The 25,569-nt window shown below is 44.7% G+C and overlaps 1 protein-coding gene and 1 long non-coding RNA gene across 4 annotated transcripts in view; one reads left to right on the forward strand and one right to left on the reverse strand.

Moving 5' to 3' along the window:
* LOC308484998 overlaps nt 1–17,741 on the reverse strand; it is a 225,861-nt gene extending 208,120 nt beyond the window's left edge. The window contains exon 1 of the long non-coding RNA XR_013990281.1: nt 17,606–17,741. This is a non-coding gene — a long non-coding RNA (uncharacterized lncRNA). The remainder of the gene's footprint in view (nt 1–17,605) is intronic.
* On the forward strand, nt 516–23,986 carry LAP3 (leucine aminopeptidase 3). Of its 3 annotated transcripts, none has more exons than XM_081020047.1 (13): nt 516–671; nt 6,849–6,964; nt 7,140–7,194; nt 11,020–11,125; nt 12,566–12,725; nt 14,115–14,279; nt 15,131–15,289; nt 16,220–16,344; nt 17,706–17,794; nt 19,658–19,760; nt 20,745–20,824; nt 21,909–22,018; nt 23,713–23,986. In XM_081020047.1, the coding sequence occupies exons 1-13, from the start codon at nt 558–560 to the stop codon at nt 23,912–23,914; spliced, it is 1,584 nt and encodes a 527-aa protein (XP_080876173.1). In that variant the 5' UTR covers nt 516–557; the 3' UTR covers nt 23,915–23,986. The 3 variants fall into 3 exon arrangements, with proteins under 3 accessions (XP_080876173.1, XP_080876174.1, XP_080876175.1); XM_081020048.1 differs by lacking the exon at nt 516–671 and adding an exon at nt 730–825; XM_081020049.1 differs by lacking the exon at nt 516–671 and adding an exon at nt 3,089–3,215.
* Nucleotides 23,987–25,569: the final 1,583 nt, after the last annotated feature.

The raw sequence follows: 25,569 nt of genomic DNA on the forward strand, positions 1-25,569 counted from the left end.
TTTTTAAAATGATGAATAAATGAATAATGAAAAGATGAATAAATGAGCAAATTAATTTGGATATGCAGAAGATATTAAAAATAAGGAACCACAGAAAGAGGGGGAAGGAAGTCGAGTTTTGAAATGTCAAGATGATTGTAAAACTAGTGAAATGCATAAACTTGAAAAGTATTTTTTAAAAAATTAAAATAAGAAAAATAAGGTTGATGGGAGCTAGATCAACCAACGCGCCACGAATTGGACTGGCTACTAATTGGTGCTTGTTTTTTTTTTTATTTCCCCTCTTTACGCGGAGGGAAAGTTGACTCTTTTTATTTTTATCATCATCACGATTTATTAAATGCGTATACCGCCTTCCAGACCAAGATCTCCGGGCGGTTCACAGCAATACATAGGAATACAGAGACAAAGAGGCGCATCGGTGAAAGAGCCAGCGGCGCGCCGGCCCAGGGGAGGCGCGCGCGGAGGAATGCGCAACCCGCGGAGCCGCTCTCCTCGAGGCGGGCCTTCCTTCTCGCTGCGGCCCCGTGATCGCTGCTGGACGGCGGGGGGTGACCATGCTGCTGGCGCCGCTGCTGGCGAGCGGGCGGCTCCTCCTGGTCCGCGGCAAGGGGCTCCGCGTCCCGGTGGCCACCCTGTCCTCGGGTGCCCGGCGCGCCAGGAAACAGCAGGTAGCGAGCCTCGGGCGCCCCGGGGAGATGCGGGGGGAGCTGGTGGGTGCCGGGGAAGGAGGGGAAAGCGGGCATGCCGGGAGCAGCAAGGGAGGGACTAAGCGAAGGGCGGAGAAGCATGGCGGAGCAACGGCCGGCTGGCGACAGGAGAAAGGTGTTGGCGCGCAACGCGGGGGTAGCGCGCGTCTTTGCGCGCGTCTTTGCGCGCTTGGGGTGGGGAAGGTCGGCTGGGGCGCGCGGTTGGTGGCGCAGCAAATGCTGGGCTTGCCTCGGTGGGGCGCCTTTGGCCTGCCCGGCATGAGAAGGAAGCGGCTTTATGGGCCAGAAACTGCTCTTCCGTGGAATCCTAGCATGGTCTAGTTGGAGGGTCATGTAGTCCAGCCGTTTGAGCTGCAAGAATTTTGCATGCCAGAAATAAACCCTGCCTCCTATTAGTTGAATTAAATAGGTGCTGCTTCTCAAAGAGATACTCTGCACATGCCCAAACACACTAGGGAGGAGGTCCCATGCAGTGCCTGTCCTTGGCTTGGTTTGTAAGAAACTCCAGTAGTCTGTTAAGCAAGGCAGCTTCAGAGCTCACGGGTTGCAACTGGTAGGTTTTGAAATGGACTAGAGCAGGGCTGGGGAACCTGTCGCCTGCGAGGTATTTTTAGACTAAAGATACCAGATTTTTTTCAAAGAATCTGGGGACACTTTAAAAAAAATGGGGGGGGGGGGAGATATTTTAAAAAGAAGAAGTAATATCTTCTCTTTTGTGGTCTCCTCTGTCACGCAGCCTACTCTCTTGGAGCGCTAGCCGCCATGGAGTAGGCACAGTTGGGCTGGGCTTGGCCACGTGTCCTTGCCCTCCCGGTGTGCTCCTACCTCTCCTCAGTGGTGGCGGTGTGGCACGGTTGGGGCTCCCCTCTTTTTTCTCCTTCCTCTTTCTCTCTCTTCCTTCTCTCCTCCTCCTCCCTGCATTGGCTCTGGGTTTTTATTGGCCTTGGAGCACCACTGGGCAGTCAGCCGGGTGGCCGGGCGCTCTCTCTCCTGGCTCGATTTGGGTCGCGGTGGGGGGGTCAGCGGTTCCCTCAGCTGACGTGCCAGGCGTTCCCAGTTCCCCTGCAGCAGTGGCAGTCTCAGCAGCCCAGAGCCAGCCTGGTAACGCAGTTGGCTCTGGCTGGCTTCAGGAGCTGCTCGCTGCCGTGGCGCCCGCCATTTTGCCTCACCGAAAGTCCCCTTATGATGTGTCTTGTGCCGCTGAACCAAACACGCAACATTCATTCCCTAATAATAAATCTGCAACACTTAAAATATAAATCCGGGGACATTAAATGAAATCCGGGGACATTCCGGGGACGGATTTTGTCCGGGGACAGATTTGTAAATCCGGGGACTGTCCCCAGGAAATGGGGATGATATGTTAGACTGCACCTCCCATCCCGTGAGGGACGGCCACAGACAGGTTCCCCACCCCTTGAGGTGCAGTTTATTTTGAAATTTAAATCATAATTCCAGGTTCACACATAAAGACAACTTGGGATTCGGGGCAAGTAACATTGAACCCCACACCTGACTGCGTGGGCGGAGGTTAGGGTGAACTGTGCAAGTCTCCATTTTGTTTCTGCGGATAGTGCCAACCTTGGTTTTAGCATTTTGTGTGAATGTGGCAACCCAAACAGAGGGTTGTATCCATTGCATATGTGGAACAATTTCTGTGAGTCCAGCAGAACTCCCCTTTATGCCCTAAGTTCCTCTGAAATGAATGGGGAAATAAGGCTCTCAGTGGCTCCATGTCACCGTGGATATATATTACTTCCATTGTGCTTCTAAATGTCAGTTACTGAGGATCATGCATGCTATTCTGCTCATTCCCACTTTGTGGGCTTCACATAGGCTGGTGTGATCCAGCTGGGCTCTTGTGTTTTTATGTTATAAAGGCCATTCAGTAGCTACAGAGGGGCTTTTGTGTCTTGGGTCTCTGTAACATGAGCAATATCCTGTGGGCCTACTGTGTCCTTGTCAGGAGCCAGAAACCTCTTGGAAATAATCCTGTTTGGTTTGGGCCAACCTAAATTGAGATGAGCAACAAGGTACAGTCATACCTCGGGTTGAAGTAGCTTGGGGATAAGTATTTTCGGGTTGCATGCTGCGGCGACCCAGAAGTAACGGAGAGCATTACTTCCGGGTTTCACCGCATGCGCAGATGGTCAAAATGACGGCAGACGTGGGTTGGTGTTCGCTTCTGGATGCGAACGGGGCTCCGGAACGGATCCTGTTCGCATCCAGAGCTACCACTGTATATCAGAAACGCAACATAAGGCTTTCGCTTGCCTGTTTTTGGAAAGGACCCAAATCTTCCCACAAACTTCCACCTCTTGGCCACGCCCAGCCTTAAAGAGCTGCGTTTATGGTTAATGAAGTGGGCAGGACCTGTTAGGAGACGTTGCAGAGGCGGGACTAAGGTTCCCTCTCCTGCTATAAAGGCTGCAGACTCTGCCGAGTGCGTAGCTTCAAATACAGCTGGCAACGGATCAACACGGCAGTGTCATGGGTGTAAATAAGGTGCGTGGTAAGGGGGGAATTGTGGAAAGTATTCAGTTAGCTGGTTGATGGCATGTTTGCAGAGGGCTGGAGAGTGTGCAAACCATGTGCATTATGTCCGTGCTATGAATAGGAGTTTTCCACTAATAATAATAATAATAATAATAATAATAATAATTTATTATTTGTACCCCACCCATCTGACTGGGTTTCCCCAGGCACTCTGGGCGGCTTCCAACAAAGATTAAAAATGTGCCTGCTTGTTTTAGATATTTTCCTGAAGCATTGCTCTTGTCAGAAAGCTGGCATTTTATTATCTGGCTTAGGCAGAGGTGCACTTTGATGGGCAAGGCCACCTAAAATTGTGTTTTTAACAGTCCCCCTGGTCTCAGTGGAAGAACTAACCTGGCACCCAAAAGTCAACTCGGGTTGAAATTGATCTAGTATTAAAAAGTGCTTAGTTGGAACAGGGTCGCGCCTTTTTATTTAGCTTGAAAAACATTGACTCAGAGACTCTGGAGATGCAGGATACAGAATGAAGTGAAGGATGTGGAATGAGTACTGGGTAAACAGTGAAACAAGGATAAATTCTGCGTTCTGTTCTGCAAGTGCTTTCATAATTTGTGGGCGCCTTGAGTTGGTCAAACTGGATATTACATTTCACCTGTTCTTATAATTGCTCTCTATGTTTTACATACATTATAAAATGAAATAATAAAAAACCGACAAAAAAAGAATATTGGATATTACAGGGCAGTCTCTCTTCCCTTTCCCAGTATAATGATTTATTTTATTTTTTAAGCAAAAGCAATCTGGGCAGGGGGCAAGTCTGAGCCGACGGAGAGTCTGCTTGCTTAAGCCATTTGTCTCTGTAAATTTTTCAGTCCAAGGACATGAAAAGCAGCTCAGGAAGTATGATTTTGGGGTTGTGTCTCTCCAAGCTGCTTTTCATATCTCCCCCATCCCGGACAGGGGAGAAGAGCAAGTTGAATTCAGATTTTGAGCTGAAAAATGATTGAGAGGGAAAAGCTCCTCCAGGTACTTGTCCTCTCTTCAGGTCTGTATCCTGCCAAGGCCATTTTGATTTCAGGAAACAAAACCGAGAGGGAGGAAAGAATAATGAAAGGACCCCTTGTAACATCTAGTTTGGACTTAGGAATGCTGCTGAGGCAAGTTGAACAGCTGAAGAGAAAAACCGGGTCAGATCAGATGATCTTTTCCCCTGTGAAGGGGGCTGGGTGGGCAAGATCATTTCTTCTTTCCCAATGAGTGTGCCTGTCCTGCCAGGATGTCTGTGTCTATTGTTCAGTGTACATCTTCCTGAACAGCGTGAAGAGAGTGGTACTTCAATTTGTTTGGATGTGTAGGTCAGTTTAGATGTGCAGATATACAGTGGTACCTCGGGTTACAGACGCTTCAGGTTACATACGCTTCAGGTTACAGACTCCGCTAACCCAGAAATATTACCTCAGGTTGAAAACTTTGCTTCAGGATAAGAACAGAAATCGTGCGGCGGCGGTGCGGCAGCAGCGGGAGGCCCCATTAGCTAAAGTGCTGCTTCAGGTTAAGAACAGTTTCAGGTTAAGAACAGACCTCCGGAACGAATTAAGTACTTAACACGAGGTACCACTGTATATACCTTACAATTTCCCATCCTAAAGACTTCCATATTGCTTTACACATTATATGCAGACTACTTGACTACTTGCAGATTAGCATGTTGATTCCAGAATAAGTTTCACACAAAGGTAGTTTTTCAGTGGCTCATTCAGTGAAGTCGAGGTGTGTGCACAGACTGGTTTTCCAAAGCCCTTTAAGGCAAAGTGCAGCATTTAAAAGTTGACAAGTGGCTTTTCCTTGCTCAATAAATAACCAAGCGGACTTTGGTATCATTCTTCTCATCACCTTCCTTGGTTTTCCCAACTGGTTCTTCCACTCATTATTTTCCCCCCTCCTATACTTATCCATGAATTGCTAACTAGTTTAAACTTGTGCAGTTGCAGGCTGTGATATAGATCGCCCTTTCAGTATTTGCCATGACACAGAATATTGCTACATAAGGAACAGTCTTTAGACCCACAAGGGGAACTTGCTATAGAAACTACAGTCTGCAGTCTCTGTTTTCTGATGAATCGGGGAATGCAGTAATAAATTAGTCAAATGGACCAATTAAAATCCGTCTCCCTGATGTTACAATATCCCATTTTACATTTCCGTTGAGTTTCGTTTTGCCTGCAGGTCTTGGGTTCAACAGGGATGCGGGTGGCGCTGTGGGTAAAACCTCTGCGCCTAGAACTTGCCGATCACATGGTCGGCGGTTCGAATCCCCACGGCGGGGTGCGCTCCCGTCGTTCGGTCCCAGCGCCTGCCAACCTAGCAGTTCGAAAGCACCCCCGGGTGCAAGTAGATAAATAGGGACCGCTTACCAGCGGGAAGGTAAATGGCGTTCCGTGTGCTGCGCTGGCTCTCCAGATGCAGCTTGTCACGCTGGCCATGTGACCCGGAAGTGTCTCCGGACAGCGCTGGCTCCCGGCCTATAGAGTGAGATGAGCGCACAACCCTAGAGTCTGTCAAGACTGGCCCGTACGGGCAGGGGTACCTTTACCTTTACTTGGGTTCAACAGGAGGCAGAATGTTCTATGTCCCAATTTGTGCAATGCTTACCTGATTTTCTTACCTGATTTTCTCATGCTTGGCTCAATCTCAGTGCCAACCGCCTTAATTCAGCCACATGGCTACGACTTTTTCCTAATCACATCCTTCTGCTATCTGTGCTCGAATCCAAATCACACCTCCAAAGGGACAACTTCAAAGAGTTTGCCGTCAGCAAACCCCACTTGCCAAGGAACAATCGGGAGTGTGCTTGAAACCTTTGCAGCTGTGTTACTCCCTGCCCCACACCTGGCTGTAATTATGGCGGCCGGATGGAGCAGATGGCATTGCTAGGGGAAAACTGGCTCTTGGTCCTGCACGATGGAAGTTGCCCACCACTGTTTTGCAGTCTAGCCCTGCCTTTCTCAACCTTAGGTCTCTAGATGTCATTGTACTACAACTCCCATCATTCCTATCTACCATGGCCAATGGTCGGGGATGATGGGAGTTGTAGTTCAGGAACATCCAGGAGCCGAAGGTTGAGAAAGGCTGGTCTTAGACTGTTTTCTGAATTGCTTTGTTCTGTCTCTGGGATGAGGAGCTTGTGACTCTCTGAAAGTTGTTGGGATGCTTCTCCCCTAATCACTGACCATCGCATAGCTGTCAATGTTTCCCTTTTTTAAGGGGAATTCCCTTATTCCGAATAGGATTCCTCACAAGAAAAGGGAAAAGTTGACAGCTATGGACCATTGGTCAGGCTGGCTAGGTCTGGGGCTGTTGATACAGCATTATAGTCCATAGGGAAGTTTTTAATGTTTGATATTTTATCGCTTTTTTTTGTTCTGTTGGGAGCTGCCCAGAGTGGCTGGAGAAACCCAGCCAGATGGGCAGGGTATAATAATAATAATAATAATAATAATAATAATAATAATAATAACCAACAACAACAACAACAACTAAAAGCTCCTCCTTCAATTCCCCCCAAAACCCCTGGAAGTAATTTGCAATTGCTATGTAGGACAGTATCTAAAAAGTAACCCTCTTTTTGTTTTCTTTTTAAAGGGCCTTGTCCTAGGAGTCTTTGTCGGCAAGAAAGAAGAGGGACCCGTCCAGTTTACTGAAGCAGGAGACGCTTTTGACAAAGTCGTGTCTGGGAAGCTCAGAGAGTTGCTGGCAATGTAGGTACCAAAACAGGTTCCCTTCTGTTTATTTGGCAGTCATGAAATAGCATGAGACCATCCAGGGAGAAGCAAGCCTTGTACATAGCTGAGGAGCAGGTACCTGCTTACAACGTGGGATAGCTCAGTCGGAAGACCATGAGACTCTTAATCTCGTGTTTGTTTTGTGTTCTAGTTCAGGACCTCCACTGAAGAAAGGAAAAACCCGCATCTTTCATGGCTTGCATCAGGTATGGATTTACTGTTTTCTTAAGTATGTTAGCCTAAGTTATGCCTCCAAAGCTGTTGTTTTAAAATAGCAATGCATCGAATATTTCATTACATTCAATGAGACTTATGAGTATCAGGTTGCAGTCAGCACTTTTTTTCAACTCCCTGACACTTTCCTATCTGAAAATTTTCGTGTTTTATATGATCTTTCATGTGGTGTAAAAGTCGCTTTTGGAATTCTAGTGGAAGCTAATGGAAGTGTAGCACTAATTTCCATGTCAATTGCTTCCAGGAAAAAGTCCACTTGAAACCAAGTGAAGGGAAAACTCATATTAAGAAAGAAAAAATAAAAATCCCTTTTACTGATGAGTTTCCATTTAACTTGGTTTTGCTGTGCTCTCTGTAAGTATGAAGGGAATGGCAGTGGCTTTGGTTAAACTGCCTGTCTGCTACATGAAGAATTTGCTATGTGCACTATTTCGCTAGTTATGTGAGGCAAAAAGGTGCAGAAATAGACACTCGGATGATTGGAGTTCAATACTTGGGTAATGCTTGCTTAAGCAAAGTATGGTGAAATAAGGAGTCGCAATGGGCGGTTGTCTACAAGCTTATCATGCAGAGAGCATGCTGAAGGCTGCCTAATCAAAATGCACATGCGCCGGGAGTTGGAGTGATGTTTGCAATGTGTCCTAAAATATCATGTATCCTTAGAATGCTATGATAGGATGCTTTGAATTCTTCCTGTCTTTGAGATGGCTATAACTGCAGTTTCTGTGTGGTGTGGTGTTATTTCCAGCAGCGCTCTCACCTTTTGTGACCACAAAATAAAGTCTTTCTTGACTTAATCCTCTCTCTCTCTCTCTCTTTGGTGACTGACTTTAGCCCGGAGAATTCTGGGAGTTTTGTTCTATTATTCTCCTCTGGTTCTCATGGCTAGTATATTCCATATTTTTCTAACTGACTTAATTGCTTCAAGAGTTGTTGGAACTTTCAGATATTTTGATTCTAATATTGCTCACCCAACCCAACCATATGTACGGTTGTCCAACTCGGGAGATTAAGAACATCAGCAGGTCTCCAGTGTTTGATACTTGTCAATAAATAAGCATGATTGTATCATTCCAGATTTGCAATTCCAAATCCACCTTTCTTAATTTGTAACTGCATTTTTCTGCAATGATCTTCTCAGTAAATTTGAAACCCAAAGATATTTCTTAAAGAGGGGGTTTCATGGCCCACACTTGCATGTCAAAATTTGGGGGCAGTATTCAGGCACACGGTTCTTTCCTCCCATTCTCATGGTTGAACAGGGGAACAGAAGCACACCTGCCCAGGTGTCTGAAGACACGTACTGCCGTGTCATGGGTGTGAATGGAAATGAGCATGATATGGCAGTATAGCAGTCAAAAAGCCATAGCTCCACAATTCATCAGGTAAAAGGTAAATGTAAAGGACTCCAGATAGTTAGGTCCAGTCATGAATGACTCTGGGGTTTGAACTGCTAGGTTGGCAGGAGCTGGGACCGAACAACGAGAGCTCACCCCATCGCGGGGATTCGAACCGCCAACCTTCTGATCGGCAAGCCCAAGGCTCAGTGGTTTAGACCACAGCGCCACCCACCAATGTTTGATACTTGTCAATAAATAAGCATGATGGTATCATTCCAGATTTGGACTTCCAAATCCACCTTTCTTAATTTGTAAGTGCATTTTTCTGCAGTGATCTTCTCAGTACATTTGAAACCCAAAGACATTTCCTAAAGGGGGGGTTTCATGACCCACACTCGCAGGAGAAAATTGGGGGCAGTTTTCAGGCACACATTTCTTTCCTCCCATTCTCACGGTTGTGGTGTAAAAGGAACATTAGAAATCGAGACGGAAGCACTAGCATTGTAACCAGGGAAACTGACACAATAATCCCCGTGCTCAAATACACCCAAAGGTCACCATACCATATTAACACGGAGAAAGTGAAATCTCACCACTGCCTTTCCAGCAGCTATCTGTTTTTGATTCTCTGGAACCAACAGGATGCAGCCAAACTAGATAGGATTGCGGCAGGTCTGTGTGCAGACGGGGGTTTCCTGCTGAATCCTTATAAGGTGGCACTGAACCTAGGGTGGGGAAAAGAGAATTAAAATCCCACCCCCACCCCAAACCATTTCAGGTTCAAACGGATGTGGGCAGTGGAAGAAAGTAGCTCCTCCAGGCAGCCCATGTTGTGTTTTAAAATCTCCCCATCCCCACTTCATGGGGAATTAGCAGAACCGACTGCTGTTCATAGCTAGGTGCTCTCTGAGACTACCTCAAAAGTAAGGCTTCAGGAATAGTAAAGGGCTCTTGGGTGCATGCGGTAATTCAGAGATAAGAGCAGTTGAACAGTTAATGCTGAATTGGCAAGATAGGGCAATTAATGCTGAGTGAGAAAACTGGAATACTGAGATAAAGAGGGTTTTTTTAAAAATAAAGAGGAGCTTGGCTTGAATGTCACTGAAACCAGCGTTTATCTCTTTATTCTGAGGTGATCTACTGCAGCTAATCAGCATTTATGAGTAACATTATTATGATGCAATCTCTTTTAGAGTGGACCTGAGGTGCTTAGAGCAGCATCGGGGAATCTGTGGCCCTCCAGAGGTTGTTGGATTCCAGCTCCTCTCAGCTACAGCTGGCATGAATAATAGTGAGGAATGATGGGAGTTGTAGTTCAGTAACCTCTAGGGGGTCACAGGGTTAAAAGTCCTGGACACAGTGAAAACTATGTCTTTGGTGTGAACATAGAGCACTGCATAAAAGCTTTGGAGCGAGCGTTTTCTTGGCAGGGAATGTGTAACAGACCCGCAGGATCTGCACCAAGTTCTCCTAAAGTCATTTTTAGGAATCCTATGTTTGGTGCTAATCTTTTTTTTAATGACCCTTTGTGGTACATTTCACTGTTGGGCTTTCTGTCGTACTTTTTAAACATCAAATCTATATCATTTGATAGCCTGTGATATTTATTTGGGTGGATGTGTGTGTGTGTATATATAACAACAGTTTTTAAGTCCTTCCCACTATTCCTCTTCGTCGTTTTTGAAAGGGAAGAATCTTGCAAAGGGTTTCAGTTACTCTCATCTGTGCTGAGAGTTGCTTCAAGAGCCCAGTGGCACAAGTTTAAGTAAATATCTAAAGAAAGGAAGAATGCATGGGTAATTTAAAAGTTTGGAAATCATGGCTGGTGCAAGATCATGTGATGTTTGTGTGTAGGAAAAAGTTTGGATGTGAAGAGTAGATTTGAGGTTGCTTGTGATCATGTGGCATGTTATACTTTGCAGTGTCCTGAATGTCTCTTGTTTCTTACCTCTTGTGATTTCCAGTTAAATGGCCGTGTCAGATTCTTATTTTATAAAATGTGTATCTCCTTTATTCAAGGTAGTTCGCCATTCAAACAACACCTAAATGATACAGATGAAAAGAAAACTCAAATTTTAAAAAGCAGTTTCTTAAATATGTTGAGTTACATTTTCCTAAAAATTAAAAAGGGAGGTGCTTTGTTGCGCTGCCTTAAAGTGGCCACCTAAAAGCAGGATAGCGCTGATGGAAGTTGAAGTCTAACATCTGGAAGCCTACAGTTTCCTCCATCTCATCTCCAGGGACAGACTCTTAAGATATTCAGGTCCCTGTGGAGCCTTAAATATAAGCTTCCCATTAATTTCAGTTGAGCTTCTGCAAGGGAACATTAGTGTATTCTGGCATGCTAATAACAAAAAGGCAACACAAACATATTTCAAAGTATTCTTCATAATTACAGGGTGTCGTTGGTTTTCTGAAAGGATTAAATAATGTTTCTTTGCTGTTGGATTCCTGCAGGACTTTTCAAGCGTCGTAGTTGTTGGCTTGGGCAAGAAGGCAGTTGGAGTGAATGACCAAGAAAACTGGAATGAAGACAAAGAAAACATACGGGCAGCTGTTGCAGGTTAGCTTTTTTCTTTTCTTGTGAGTTGTTCTGTAATCTATTAAATGGGACGTGCTGCATTCTGAAGATACTTGCTGGTTTCAGAGCTAGGGCCTCTTAGAGCTAGTGACCCAGGCTGCACTCCTGTGCCTACTTCTTGTTGTTGTTTAGTCGTTTAGTCGTGTCCGACTCTTCGTGACCCCATGGACCAGAGCACGCCAGGCACTCCCGTCTTCCACTGCCTCCCGCAGTTTGGTCAAACTCATGCTGGTAGCTCCGAGAACACTGTCCAACCATCTCGTCCTCTGTTGTCCCCTTCTCCTTGCGCCCTCAATCATCAGGGTCTTTTCCAGGGAGTCTTCTCTTCACATGAGGTGGCCAAAGTATTGGAGCCTCAGCTTCACAATCTGTCCTTCCAGTGAGCACTCAGCGCTGATTTCCTTCAGAATGGAGAGGTTTGATCTTCTTGCAGTCCATGGGACTCTCAAGAGTCTCCTCCAGCACCATAATTCAAAAGCATCAATTCTGTGGCGATCAGTCTTCTTTATGGTCCAGCTCTCACTTCCATACATCACTACTGGGAAAACCATAGCTTTAACTATATGGACCTTTGTTGGCAAGGTGATGTCTCTTCTTTTTACCTACTTACCCAAGGGTAAGTCCAAAAGATTTCAGTAGGAATTACTTCTGAGTAGATGTGGTTAGGCCTGCGCTGCAAATCAAACCACTCTCAGGCATTGCGTGCAGATGTGGCTTTTTAAAATGCCAAATAAGCATTATTAGCACCCAAGGTACTAATAATGGCATAAGCTCAAAATAATGGCTGCAGACTTTGGCCTGTTGTAATTGCTCAGTCATCACTGTGCCACAGGCCAATTGTGGGTGAGGCACTCTCTTACTCTTGCTGAATTGCCTGCAGGTAGAAGTTGCTTGATAAATTTATCCCAAGTGCACTAATGGGCCATATATTAATAAACCAGCTTCTCCTTTGAGTTGTCTTAACTGGTGATATGAACTTTACCAAGTTGATTTGTAATACCAGAGAGACGGAGCCTGATAAAATTTTAAAAATCTGCCCGTTCCCTTCCTTTCTCTTTCCCCCACCCCCCTCCAGTCCTTAATGTTGCAAACGTGTATATTATTTTTCAGGCTTAGAATAAAAAATGTAAGCAATAACAAAACAAAGAGAGAAAGAAAGAAAAATCAGAATTTAACAAAAATAATTTATTATAGAATGCAAGGGGGAAAACGTAGAAATGAATATACAGAAGTCGAATTGCTGTGGAGGGAAGTGGAGGGTGGGTGATGGGTTTTATAATTAAGTGTATAATTATGCAGCTGGTGTAATTTAGATACTGTATTTTATGTCAGGGAATCATTGGGAATTTTGGTTATTATGTATATATGTTAAGTTTCAATAAATATCTTTGAAAATAAAAAAAAAAAACTATTATTTTTCAGCTGGATGCAGGCAGGTTCAGGACTTGGAGGTCCCTTGTGTGGAAGTCGACCCTTGTGGCGACGCTCAAGCTGCGGCGGAAGGAGCTGCCCTAGGACTCTATGAATACGATGAACTGAAGCAAAAGAAGAAGCCTGTGGTGGACGTTCAGCTCTACGGGAGGTGATTGGCTGAGAAATAACATTTGTATGGTTCTGGGATCAACGTGCTTGTTCTTCGTTCCCCTAAAAGGGGGTCATCACATGCTGAAAGAATATGTAAAGGGGGTTTGGGAGGGGAGAGACATGGATTAGCCCCATCTGCTGTTGGTGATGTCCACAACGGCCATGCCCCCTCCCCCAGTATGTGGGTTCTGTGTGTGTCGACAAAGGGGCAACCGTGCCCAGTCATGTGCATATATTGGCATACTTATGGGCCCTCATCACATGCCAGCTTAATGCAGGGGGCACTGTGTGTGTTGCTGGTTGACACATTCTTTCATTGCATGGGGGGTGTAATCTGAACCCCCTTTTTTGAGTTCAAAAACAAAATGCCAGGGTCTTATTTGCAAAGACTTCCTTTTTATAGGAAGGTAAGGGACGCGGGTGGCCCTGTGGGTTAAACCACAGAGCCTAGGACTTGCCGATCAGAAGGTCGGCGGTTCGAATCCCCGCAGCGGGGTGAGCTCCCGTTACTCAATCCCTGCTCCTGCCAACCTAGCAGTTTGAAAGCATGTCAAAGTGCAAGTAGATAAATAGGTCCCGCTTTGGCGGGAAGGTAAACGGTGTTTCCGTGCGCTGCTCTGGTTCACCAGAAGCGGCTTAGTCATGCTGGCCACAGACCTGGAAGCTGTCTGCGGACAAACGCCGGCTCCCTCGGCCTATAGAGCAAGATGAGCGCCACAACCCCAGAGTCGTTCGCAACTGGACTTAACTGTCAGGGGTCCTTTACCTTTTAAGGCATGGATAAAGTAAGATTCTCTTTAATAAGATCTGTATGAGAAGTGAGAATCAAACCTTGATGAAAATTAATTGAGTCCTCTTCAGGTGCCAGCATAGTCTATATTGGGGTAGTGGCTGACATACAACTGGTACTAAATAAATGTTACATTTAGACTCTTTAGCTTACTGATTTTGGTCAGGCATTTGCTACATTTGAATATGGTGCTTAGTTTTAATGGCCTACATAGCTTGGTATCTGGGTATTGGAAGTAATATCTGTTCCCACTTCAACTCTGGTCATCTTTGAAGGCTATTCTCTAGGTCCCTCTGCCATCTGATGAGGATAATGACTGGGTGGGTGGTTGTCTCTGCCTAGTGAAGTTCTCCTGGCACCGGCCCTCATGTGTCTTTAGCCCCAGACAATTAATTTCTACCTTTCGCAAGCCTTTCAAATTTCAAGAGTAAGGTTTTGCTGTTGATGTTTGCGGTTTTGTTGTCCCTGTTCATCTGGTCAACCAGCTTAAAATTCTACAGTTCTGCAATGTTTGCCAGTAGAAGGAGAGTCACTGATTTATGGCATTTCAGTTCTGTGATGATATTTTATTGAGTATCCTTCTGTATTCCTGTTTAGCGATGGAGCTGAGGACTGGCGGAAAGGCCTTATCTATGCCAAGGGACAGAACTTGGCCAGATCCCTCATGGAAGGTCCAGCCAACCACATCACACCTACCCGATTTGCTGAAATTATTGAAAAGAAACTTAAAAGTGTCAGTAGCGATGCAACTGTCCATATAAGGTGAGTTCAGTTGAAATAATTCTCTCACAATGGCGTTGAGTGAGAACTCTTAGATTTGTGCCTGCTTTCAGTTGCTTGCTGTGAGCTAGTGATGGGTCAGCGCTGCTTCACAGACCTCTCCTTGGGTTATCTTTGCTGGTAGCATTAGGGAATTGGCGTGTATTGGTCCTCCATTGGAAAAGGATAAATTTCCTCACTTCAGCTACAGTAGTCCCAAAAAGTTTGATGCAATGTGTCAAACCACTGGGACCTGATAGCTGTTGTCAAGTTATCATTTTAAGCTTAAAAACCACAAATACTGCAGCAATTAAAATCCACCAACCTTCCAACTGCTATGAAGTCTTATGTAAATACATCTTTCTCTGCTTTTTGCTGTCTGGAAAGTCCTGGCTTTCAGTTCAGTTTTGGTGGTTCACCCAATCAAAGCAGAATTTTGGGGACTGTTCTTTACTAAATTGGCTCTAGGTGGTTTGCCAGAAGCTTCAAAAGGGCAACTGCCCATGTTACTTTACCATCTATGTTTCTTCCCCTGCCTCTTTCCTTTCCTGCCCCAAGCTTGCTTATACAGAGAAGCTGCTTTTTTCATATACAGAACAGAACTGTATCCATCACCAGCTTCATTTAATGAGAAGGCTGTTTTGGTTTAACTTTTGTGGTCAAAAACCGCAGGACAATCACTTTTAAAATGCCTTATAAACAGAATAGAGCAAAAGGTTAAGCTAGGTCTTTTGCTTTGTAATTGCCCTATAATTTGGGGGGGCAGGGGGAGATACTGCTTTGCAGATAGATTGAGACTCTGCAGTTGAATTTGTGCCCTTTTGCAAACTGGGGATGCTTTTCCATTGTTCCAGGGATAAGTCCTGGATAGAAGCAAAAGAGATGGGATCGTTCTTGAGTGTTGCCAAAGGCTCTGATGAACCACCCGTCTTTTTGGAGCTCCACTATAAGGGAAGCTGTGATGCCAGTGAGCCTCCAGTGGTGTTTGTTGGGAAAGGAATTACTTTTGATAGGTAAGTATTGTGCATACCTTTGGAAGCAAAATCTGAAAATCCAGTCAGGTGTTCTCTTTAATCAACAAAGAAAGAAGCAATCAGAGAACTGCCTTTTCTCCAAAGTACACATATTTCAGTTAGAGCTGTTGATTTATTTGCAGGGTTACTGGGTGATTAACCCTCTTTAATGATTAATCAGTTAGGTGATTCAACATTACTTTGACCCAGTATTGGGAAAACTAATCATCCAATAGTTAGCATAGATGTTGGTTTTATTTATTATAATTATATCCCCATTCACACATGTTAATCGCTCAACCTGAAGCGGTGACTTGCATGTGTGAAGATAGAATTTTTTGTATCGCCTGGAAATCAATCCTTTGTGTACTGCCCTGAGAACTTCTGGTTTTTGTTGTGTAGTTGAACGCAGGCCGTTATCTAGTATCTGCTTCCAGATTTTTCCTGCCAAGTTTGTGGACTTCATAGCACAGTGGGTAGGAGTAATCTGTGCCCTCGCATTCATGAAAGCCTCTTGGATTCAGCAGAGGCATCTGCCAGTAGAAGGTGGGAGTTGGATTTTATTAATTCCTGTCTTCTTTGTGACCCCACCAATCTGTTCCAGAGTCTTGGGGGACCCTTGGAACAGGAGAGGTGGTACAAGCAGCTGCAGGAGAAGGGGGGGGGATTTGTGAAAACAGCGTCCCACCCTCCTTCCATTCACAGATGCCTCTGCTGGATTTGTAAATGGAGGGACAACTGTACACAACACAATGCCATGTTTTCCATGGGTGTGCCTTTTTAGAAAGGGGAAAATCGTCATTTTCTATCAAAGGTATATTTGGGCAAGATGTGGGAAGGGAGGTGTTGGTAGTTGCAGCCATTTGCGTTCAGAAATTGGAGCCTTCCGTTCACGCCTGGTTGTGGTAATCTCTGACCGCTTTTCTCCAGTGGCGGCATTTCCATTAAGCCGTCTGCCAACATGGATGCCATGAGAGCCGATATGGGAGGAGCAGCCACCATCTGCTCTGCCATTGTGACAGCTGCGGAACTGAAGTTGCCCATTAATTTAATCGGTAAGTGGAATAGGAGGAGCGGGTGAAGAATGCGTAAAAGGAGCCAGGCACAGAAAGACCCGTGGGGGTATTTGTGGGAATGTTTAGGGATGTGGGGGAGGATATATTGTCTAAGATATCCTATCCCAACTAGTCTACAAGTTCAACAAACTCAGCAGAGTTAACATTCCCCCCTTTTTAAAAACACATGCACAGCAGATAGCTTGCTCAGACTCGTTAGAGTCTCTGTAAATATTTCCTGGTATTTTCCCCGTTTAATCCCTCCTAAAATAAAACGCTACGCAGTCTTCAGGAGAGGCTACGTCCATCTCAAGTTGCACATAGGAAGTTTCGTCTCAGTCCTGGAAAGGAGGAAGTTCCGGCTGGAGGACTGAGACAACCTTCATGTCTACTCTAGCAATGTTGTGTTTGACTGCACCTGATTCTTACATCCCACAGTATTTCAGTAACACGCTTTCCCAACATACTGTATATTGAGACGTGTGGTAGCTCCACCTAGCCCAGATTTTCTGCTCTGACTGGCAGTGTGGCTCTCCAAGATCTTGGACAGAGAAGACATTCCCTGATCTGCTGTCTGGAGAGCCTGGGGTTGAGCGTAGGACCTCACGCACATGAACAAAGCACGCATTGGCTACCACAGATATGGTCCTTCCCTGAACCTTCCTGCAGCCTTGGTTGGCCCCATGGCTTCTTGCTTGTTCTCCAACCTCTCTGCAGTTTGTTAGGGGTGTTGAGTGTTGTTCAGTGACCCCTGTTCCCCTCGCAAAGGTAGAGGTTCTAGAGTGGTTTAATGTGGAACTCTTGGAACTGTAGATCTTTGATGGGAATAGGGAACCCCAAACAACTCTCAGCTCCCTTAACAGGATCCTTTGGGGGAAGAAGCCATGATGGTTTAAAGTGCCTTAAGTGTGTGGTACAGGTTGGGCCTCGGTTTCCAGTAAGTTGGCACCAAAGGAAGAACACATCTTCTAAATAAAATGTCAGTACAGTCAAACCTCTATTTACCACCGTCTCTTCTTATGGTTGTTCCAAGTTGCGACTGCGGCAAGCCCAGAAGTAACCGGCGGGTTTGCCGCCATTCGCGCATGTGCAGGAGCGGCGATCACCGTTCGCACATGCGCAGGAGCGGGCAATTGCCGCCCGCGCCTGTGCACAACGGTGCCTCTCCCAGCGACCCGTTTCGACCTCCGGAATGGATTATGGTCGCAAATAGAGGTTCCACTGTAGTAGAAAAGGTTTCATCAAAGCTTTTGAGGTAAACCTTCAAAACAGGATTACTAAGCTTTCAATAACAAACACCAAATAATGTCGGAGTGTGATGTCAGATTGCAACAGCAGTTGACTTTCCCCCCCAATCTCAGGCTTGACACCCCTTTGTGAAAACATGCCCAGTGGGAAGGCAAACAAGCCTGGAGATGTCGTGAAGGCCATGAATGGGAAAACAATTCAGGTATGTTTTTTAGATGCTTGTGTAAGCAAAGGAGGTTTGAGCTGCATTTGGACTGGTGGTATCACATTAAGCTGAGCAAGACAATTAGTTTTTAATGCTCTCTTGTGCATTAAAAATTCAGCCCTTCTTGCAGTTGGAACTAGAGCAACAAGGAATGGGCTGGTTTCAACCCTTTTTCTCTGATGAGTTGAATTTCATTTTAAAATTAGCAGTGAGTTTTTAGCGCAAAGGGATGCTGTAACAGAAGCTGCACCCAATCACATGCAGTCTAAATTGACTCGGTCCCCATTCGACGACCTCATTTTGCTTCCAAGGGCCCATGCTAGGAGCCCTTAGTAAAGGTAAAGGGACCCCTGACCATTAGGTCCAGTCGTGACCGACTCTGGGGTTGTGGTGCTCATCTCACTTTATTGGCCGAGGGAGCTTCTGGGTCATGTGGCCAGCATGACTAAGCTGCTTCTGGCGAACCAGAGCAGCACACGGAAACACCGTTTACCTTCCCGCCGGAGCGGTACATATTTATCTACTTGCACTTTGATGTGCTTTCGAACTGCTAGGTTGGCAGGAGCAGGGACCGAGCAACGGGAGTTCACCCTGTCATGGGGATTCAAACTGCCGACCTTCTGTGGTTTAGGCAAGTCCTAGGCTCTGTGGTTTAACCCACAGCGCCACCCGCGTCCCAGGAGCCCTTAGGCAAATTATTATTCCTCAGCCTCCCCTCCTCTCTCCATTCACGGTGTGAGTGGAAAACAATACTGGTGCTGGCCAACTTTATATGGCTACTGTCAGATTGCTAAGAGAGGATGTGTGAGGAGTCTTGAACGCTATAAAGGGCTATTGAAATGCTAAGCTATTGGCTGGTTAACTAATTTTTTATGGCATATATTACTTTTAATTAAATCGTCAAAACCAGAGGCCTTCTTATTGGGAATCACAGGATCGGATATTCCTCCAAAGGCGAAATATATTTTTCTATATGCTACCGTTGCCGCGAGGATTTTAATTGCGAGTAATTGGAAAAGTGATAAAACCCCTTCGAGGTCAGAATGGCTACAGAAACTAGTAGAGTACGCAGAATTAGCCAAGTTAACTGAAAGAATTAAAGAGAAGTCCAAACAAGTATTTATTACAAAATGGGAACCTCTTAAAAACAACTGTGGAAGTCTAAACTCGGTCGCTGCTTTTGAATAACCTCTGTAGTTGTACTAAGTAAGAAATAAAGATACAGGAGAAATGATATTTTACTGTAAAATGAATAGATAAAGGTAAAGGGAACCCTGACCATTAGGTCCAGAGTCGTGGCCGACCCTGGGGTTGCGGCGCTCATCTTGCTTTATTGGCCAAGGGAGCCGGCATACAGCTTCCAGGTCATGTGGCCAGCATGACTAAGCCTCTTCTGGCGAACCAGAGCAGTGCACGGAAATGCCGTTTACCTTCCCGCCGGAGCGGTACCTATTTATCTACTTGCACTTTGACGTGATTTCGAACTGCTAGGTGGGCAGGAGCAGGGACCAAGCAACGGGAGCTCACTCCGTCACGGGGATTCGAACTGCCAACCTTCTGATCGGCAAGTCCTAGGCTCTGTGGTTTAACCCACAGCACCACCCACGTCCCTTCAAAATAAATAGATAGGTTTATGCAGAAAGTTAGTAGACTATAAATGAAGTATGGAGAAGACGGGAAGTCAATGAATTACAAGAAGATTTATTGTCAATTATATAAATTTATCTTTTTTGCTTAATGGTGTAATTTGTAACAAATGACGTAAATACTCTTTTTTGTATTTTGTTGGTGTGTAAGAACAAATAAAGCAAAAAATAATAATCATTCTCTTATTTTGGGGGGTGTTCCTCATCTTGAAAGGTTGACAACACAGATGCAGAAGGAAGGTTGGTCCTGGCAGATGCTCTTTGTTATGCACACAGTTTTAATCCACGAGCCATTGTAGATGCTGCTACATTAACAGGTACCTGTTTTTATTTATTTCTTTGAAGTTTCTGGCTTCCACATTCAACTCCAGATGTGGAATAGTGTTGGGATGATCCCCAGGCCATGCTAAACTAGTTTAGCGCTACATGTATGGTTTCAGCAAGCATAAAGTGCTTTGCCCGAGCCTCCTCTGGGGAGATAAAACTTAAACACAATGCAGAATTGCCCCCAAATAGACCAGAGGTAATTGTACTTCATCCAGCAGAGCTTTTACTGCTGCTGAAGGCAAATGAACATGATGGTCACAAATCCGGTACATTCAGGATTGGCACAGTCTGTAAGAAATCCAGTTGCAGCACTTACAGTGAAACTTAACAATACTTATAATAAGACTAAACCTTAGCACTACAGCACACCAGAACAAAGAGATAGAAAGAGAAAGTGAGTGAGTAAAACCCAGGCTCCTTCTGGCCTATTATTATAGCCACCATGACCTTGACAGAAAGACAGTTTAAAGCAGCTGTACTCAGCTTCCCAGAAGAAATAACCCAAACAAAAACCTTCTGCCTGTTTCTTTCACACTTTCTGTAACCCTCTTGAATTAAGTACAGTGAGAAGCACATCAGATCAATACAAAGAAATGCAAACTGACAGTATCAGGCTCACGTTCTCCCATGCAGCCAAGAGGATTTATGCCAAGTTGACTTTCTTCAACAAATCTTGACTTAGCATTACTCACAGACCAAGAATCCTGGTTTAAAACAAAAGTTACTTAAACAAGCCAAGATTACAACCCATGATTTAGAGTGTTTGCAACTAAGCATTATTTGTTTTGAACTAGACTGTAGATAGGAATGCATTGCATCTTCAGGAACAAACCAAAGTCTGACACAATCCCATGTATAAATATGTAAGATTATGCCTTCTGTAGGTCATAGAAATGTGTTTAGAAGCAGAGAGCAACTCTGTAACTCCATATGAAATGATGGGTTAATTACTTGATCTGTGTAATATTGTATAGGTGCCATGGATATCGCACTAGGATCTGCAGCTACTGGGGTTTTCACCAATTCACACCAGCTGTGGAACTATCTGTATGAGGTATGTTTGCAGCACAGATGAACAGATGTGAAGATGGCTACTAACTTAAAGGGTTTTAAAGAAAGGACCAGTGTTAAAACTTAGGTCTACAGCTGTTGTTGGACTACAACTCCCATCATCTCTAGCCATCAGGACCAGCGGTCAGGGATGATGGGAGTTGTGGTCCCAGCTGAAGGTCCAAGTTTGAGAAGAAACACTATTAGACCAATATTATTGGGAACCTGTCAACAACTGTTAACCACAAAAGCTGAAAAAATGGAACCTGTTTGGAAGGTTATAAACCTCTTGTGAACTAGGTGTTGAGAGCAAGCTCCCACTTCTTTTAGCCATTCCCAGAGTGTTGTGCTAGATTAATCTTTTCCTCCATTACGTTTTACTAAGTTTCAGCTTTCTAAACATATACAATCAAAACACAATTTTGTCTTTTCTGTTATTTTTATTGACTTCCCACCCCGTTTTCCATGGAGCTTTGTTTCTTTCCTTCGGCTACACACTATCTTCTATCAACTAATTCATAACCACAATATTATAATCTAATTACTTCTGTTGCTTATAGCTCAAGCATGCTCACATCATACTATATTTCTTTAAATAGTCCAAAAAAAGGCATCCATTCTTCCACAAGGCACTCAATATTAGATTCTCTTAATTTTGCTGTTAATTTTGCCAGTTCTGCATAGTCTATTATCTTACGTATCCATTCTTCTTTGGTTGGAACTTCTTCCTTCCATTTTGTGCTAGATTAATCTTTTACCTGATGCACAAGGCCATTCTAAAATGCTATGCAAGAACCTTTTAATTGTGAAACATAATTATATTGCACTATAGTATTAATTACCATGCTCAGGTCTCTTTAATCCTGTCTCATTCATTGATGTCGGGGAGAAAATGGCAGCTAAAATCATTCTTAAATGTTGCTAAAGGTGTTGCTGTTTTTGCTGATGATTTTAATATTTCATTGTAAACTGCTTAGGTTTCATTACAACCAAGTAAATGGTTTATGAACTTAAAGTGAAACAATCGTATATGTTGAAGTTTTTCATGCTACTGACTTCCTTTACTCACAAGGCATTTGCATTTGTAGGCTAGCATCTTGACAGGAGACCGTGTTTGGAGGATGCCTCTCTTTGAACATTATACAAAACAGATGACGGACTGTCAGCTTGCGGACATCAACAACCTTGGAAAATACAGGTAAAGGTAAAGGGACCCCTGACCATTAGGTCCAGTCGCGGACGACTCTGGGGTTGCTGCGCTCACCTTGCTTTATTGGCCGAGGGAGCCGGCATACAGCTTCCGGGTCATGTGGCCAGCATGACTAAGCCGCTTCTGGCCAACCAGAGCAGTGCACAGAAACGCCGTTTGCCTTCCTGCTGGAGCGGTACCTATTTATCTACTTGCACTTTGATGTGCTTTCGAACTGCTAGGTGGGCAGGAGCAGGGACTGAGCAACGGGAGCTCACCCCATCGCGGGGATTCGAACCGCCGACCTTCTGATCGGCAAGCCCTAGGCTCTGTGGTTTAGACCACAGCGCCACCCACATATGAAATATAGTCATCCAGTGTTGTTGCTGCTCCTACATTTAAACCACTCTTGCCAGCGCATACAATTTAGGAAGAAAAGAAGGAAGTGCATAAGGAGATGACTCTCTGGCTGACCTTCTATTCCACAGGTGAGGAACCTGTGGCTTTCGAATGTTGGACTCCCAAGTTCCAACATCCCCAGCCAAACATGACCCATGATCAGGATTGATAGGAGTTGTGTTCCAGCAACATGTGAACAGCCACCAGTTCCCCCCGCTTGTTTTATTCCTGTTCAGACTAGGGGGAGAGTAATAACTCTCCAACTGGGTCATGGTTCATGTAGGAATGAATTGGTGAGCAGAGGCAATGCAGCTGACCCTTTGGAATTTGCTCAGTATGAGAAGAAATGTCACTACAGTGGTACCTCTGGTTGTGGACACGATCCATTCCATGGTGCCGTTTGCACCCTGAAAAGTCCATAACCACAGCAGCTCTTCTGCACATGTGCGAAGCACGATAGAGCGCTTATGCGCATGCGCGAACAGCACAGAATGACTCTGCACATGCGCTCTTGGCAAAACCCGGAAGTAAACACTTGCGGGTTTGCTGCGTTCTTAACCCAAAAAAATGCAACACAAAGCGTTTGCAAGAAGAAGTATGACTGTACACACCAGACCAGAGTTAAGGAAGCTAACAATGGTTTGAAGTGATACCTGAATTGAAAAAGGCTATACAGTCATATCTTGGTTGCTGAACGCCTTGGAACTCGTACGTTTTGGCTCCCGAACAATCAAAAACCGGAAGTGTTGCAGTTTTCGAACTATTTTTGGAAGCCGAACGTCCGACGAGGCTTCCGATTGGCTGCAGGAGCTTCCTGCAGCCAATCAGAAGCCGCACTTTGATCTCCGAACGTTTTGGAAGTTGAATGGACTTCCGGAACAGATTCCACTTGACTTCCAAGGTACAACTGTAACTTGCAATCAGCTAAGATTTATTTAAAAAAGATGTTTGAGGTGGGTTTGTAAATCATGGCTTGTGGTAACTATGGCCTGGCATCGTGATAAACCATAGTTACAGCTATTAACTCTGCTTCCGGAGACTACTGTACCATGAAGATGAGAGTGTACTTACAAAGTTGAGTGCTGAGAGGAGAAAATCAAAGCAGGCAAACCAGTTTTTCTTTTGCACTTTTGGAAGCACAAGTTATGGTTTGAATTTGAAACTATTGCTGATGCAAACCATGGTTTGATGATATGTCTGAATTGAGCCTCCTTGGTGCTGTACAGTTTGGTTGATAATTCTTTACTCCTATAAGTAAACAGATAAAAGTAATCTACTCATATTTTATGTTTCTTTCCCATTAGATCTGGTGGCGCATGTACAGCTGCTGCATTCCTGAAAGAATTTGTGACCGCCCCTCATTGGGCTCACCTAGATATTGCAGGTGTGATGGGAAATAAAGATGAGATTCCCTACCTTCGTAAGGGCATGGCAGGACGGCCCACAAGGACTCTAGTAGAGTTTGTTGCTCGACTGAGTCAAGACAAGCAGGCATTCAGAAAATAGTTAGATGTGCAATTATAGAACTTCCCAGCCTTAAAATCAGTTTGAGTTAATTTCAAAACTGCTGAAGAAGTGTGTATCCACAACATGGATTTTTCAGCGTATTTCTAAATGCAATGATGAACTGTAAATTTATTTTGTTAAAAAAACCCTTACTGAGCAAGGATCTCTTATACTTCCCTTTTTTATGATGAACAGACATATGAATATTCTGTTCAGACATTTAATATTGAAGGAGAGATCACTTTGAACTATCATGTTTTGCAACTTGAATGGAAACTAAAATTGTCACAATAAATATCTATTTGAAAATGTCTTGTTGTTCATACATTGGGAAGTGGGGGGTGGGGAGGAAAGTCCTGTAGTGAGAATTTGTATCGGGATCCCTCACAAATCAGAACCAATTCCAAAAGGCACTGGCTTTTCCAATAATAGGCCCAAGTAAAATTGGATTCCAGGATTCACAAGACATCTTTAATCGATTTCCGTAAGATACAAAGGGGACGCGGGTGGCGCTGTGGGTAAAACCTCAGCGCCTAGGACTTGCCGATCGCATGGTCGGCGGTTCAAATCCCCGCGGCGGGGTGAGCTCCCGTCGTTCGGTCCCAGCTCCTGCCCACCTAGCAGTTCGAAAGCACCCCTAAGTGCAAGTAGATAAATAGGTACCGCTTTATAGCGGGAAGGTAAACGGCGTTTCCGTGTGCTGCGCTGGTGCCGGTTTGCTGGAGCAGCTTCGTCACGCTGGCCATGTGACCCGGAAGTGTCTGCGGACAGCGCTGGCTCCCGGCCTCTAGAGTGAGATGAGCGCACAACCCTAGAGTCTGTCAAGACTGGCCCGTACGGGCAGGGGTACCTTTACCTTTAAGATACAAAGGGGAAACTGGTAGAGGACATGCTTTGTGTGCAGGTGGTTCCAGAATCGATCATTGGCACTTCGGGGGAAAAACCCTCTGTTAGAGCTAAAAAATGCCTCTCTACCCAAGACTCTGGAAAGTAGCTTCCTAGTCTGAACAAACAGTACTAGTCTAGAAGGGCCAAGGATCTGAGCCTTAATAAGGCACTTTAATACACTAGTTCAACACTGGCAGAGTGGGGCACTTCTATTTTCTCAACCAAAGATTCTTCTTTCCTCGGATCTCTAAATGGTTTGCATGCATCTACCTCATGAGTAAATCCTGGAACCTGTTGCCAGAAGACCTGCTTTAATCTTGCTTGGGTAAGGTATTACAGCAGTCCAAGATAAAATACACCTAGTAGCTACAATTTTTGCCATTGAGCTCACAGTCGAATACTTCCATATCCGCATCATAACATGAACTGGCAGCCTGGCTCAGATCAGATATTATTTAATCTAAGGGCAAAGCGATGCACAATGTTGCATAAAGCCCCAAACTGCCAACTAGCTGCAACTCTCTGAGAAAGTGATTTTGGAACTGTGATGGTGGCTTTCACTGAGAATAAACTAGCTGCAGGGATAGAGACGAAAGCAAACTCTGTACTGGAAACATACTCTTATCATTACTCAGCGCTTTTAAGGAAGCGAACATATGCATGGAATTAAAAATGACGTATTCAACACTGAAAAAAAAAAAGGATGGGATTTAAAATACGGATACTTGAAAGCTACTTGTAAGCCTGCCTTAGGTAAAGGTAAAGGT

The sequence above is a fragment of the Podarcis pityusensis genome (genome assembly GCF_964106645.2).
Source record: "Podarcis pityusensis genome assembly, chromosome: 9".
Lineage (NCBI taxonomy): Eukaryota > Metazoa > Chordata > Lepidosauria > Squamata > Lacertidae > Podarcis > Podarcis pityusensis.

Coding starts and splice junctions, on each gene's coding strand:
- LAP3 (XM_081020047.1), top strand. CDS start 558: ATGCTGCTGGCGCCGCTGCTGGCGAGCGGGCGGCTCCTCCTGGTCCGC. Junction 16,345..17,705: donor GTTGCCCATTAATTTAATCG/GTAAGTGGAATA, acceptor CCCCAATCTCAG/GCTTGACACCCCTTTGTGAA. Junction 19,761..20,744: donor AGATGCTGCTACATTAACAG/GTACCTGTTTTT, acceptor AATATTGTATAG/GTGCCATGGATATCGCACTA.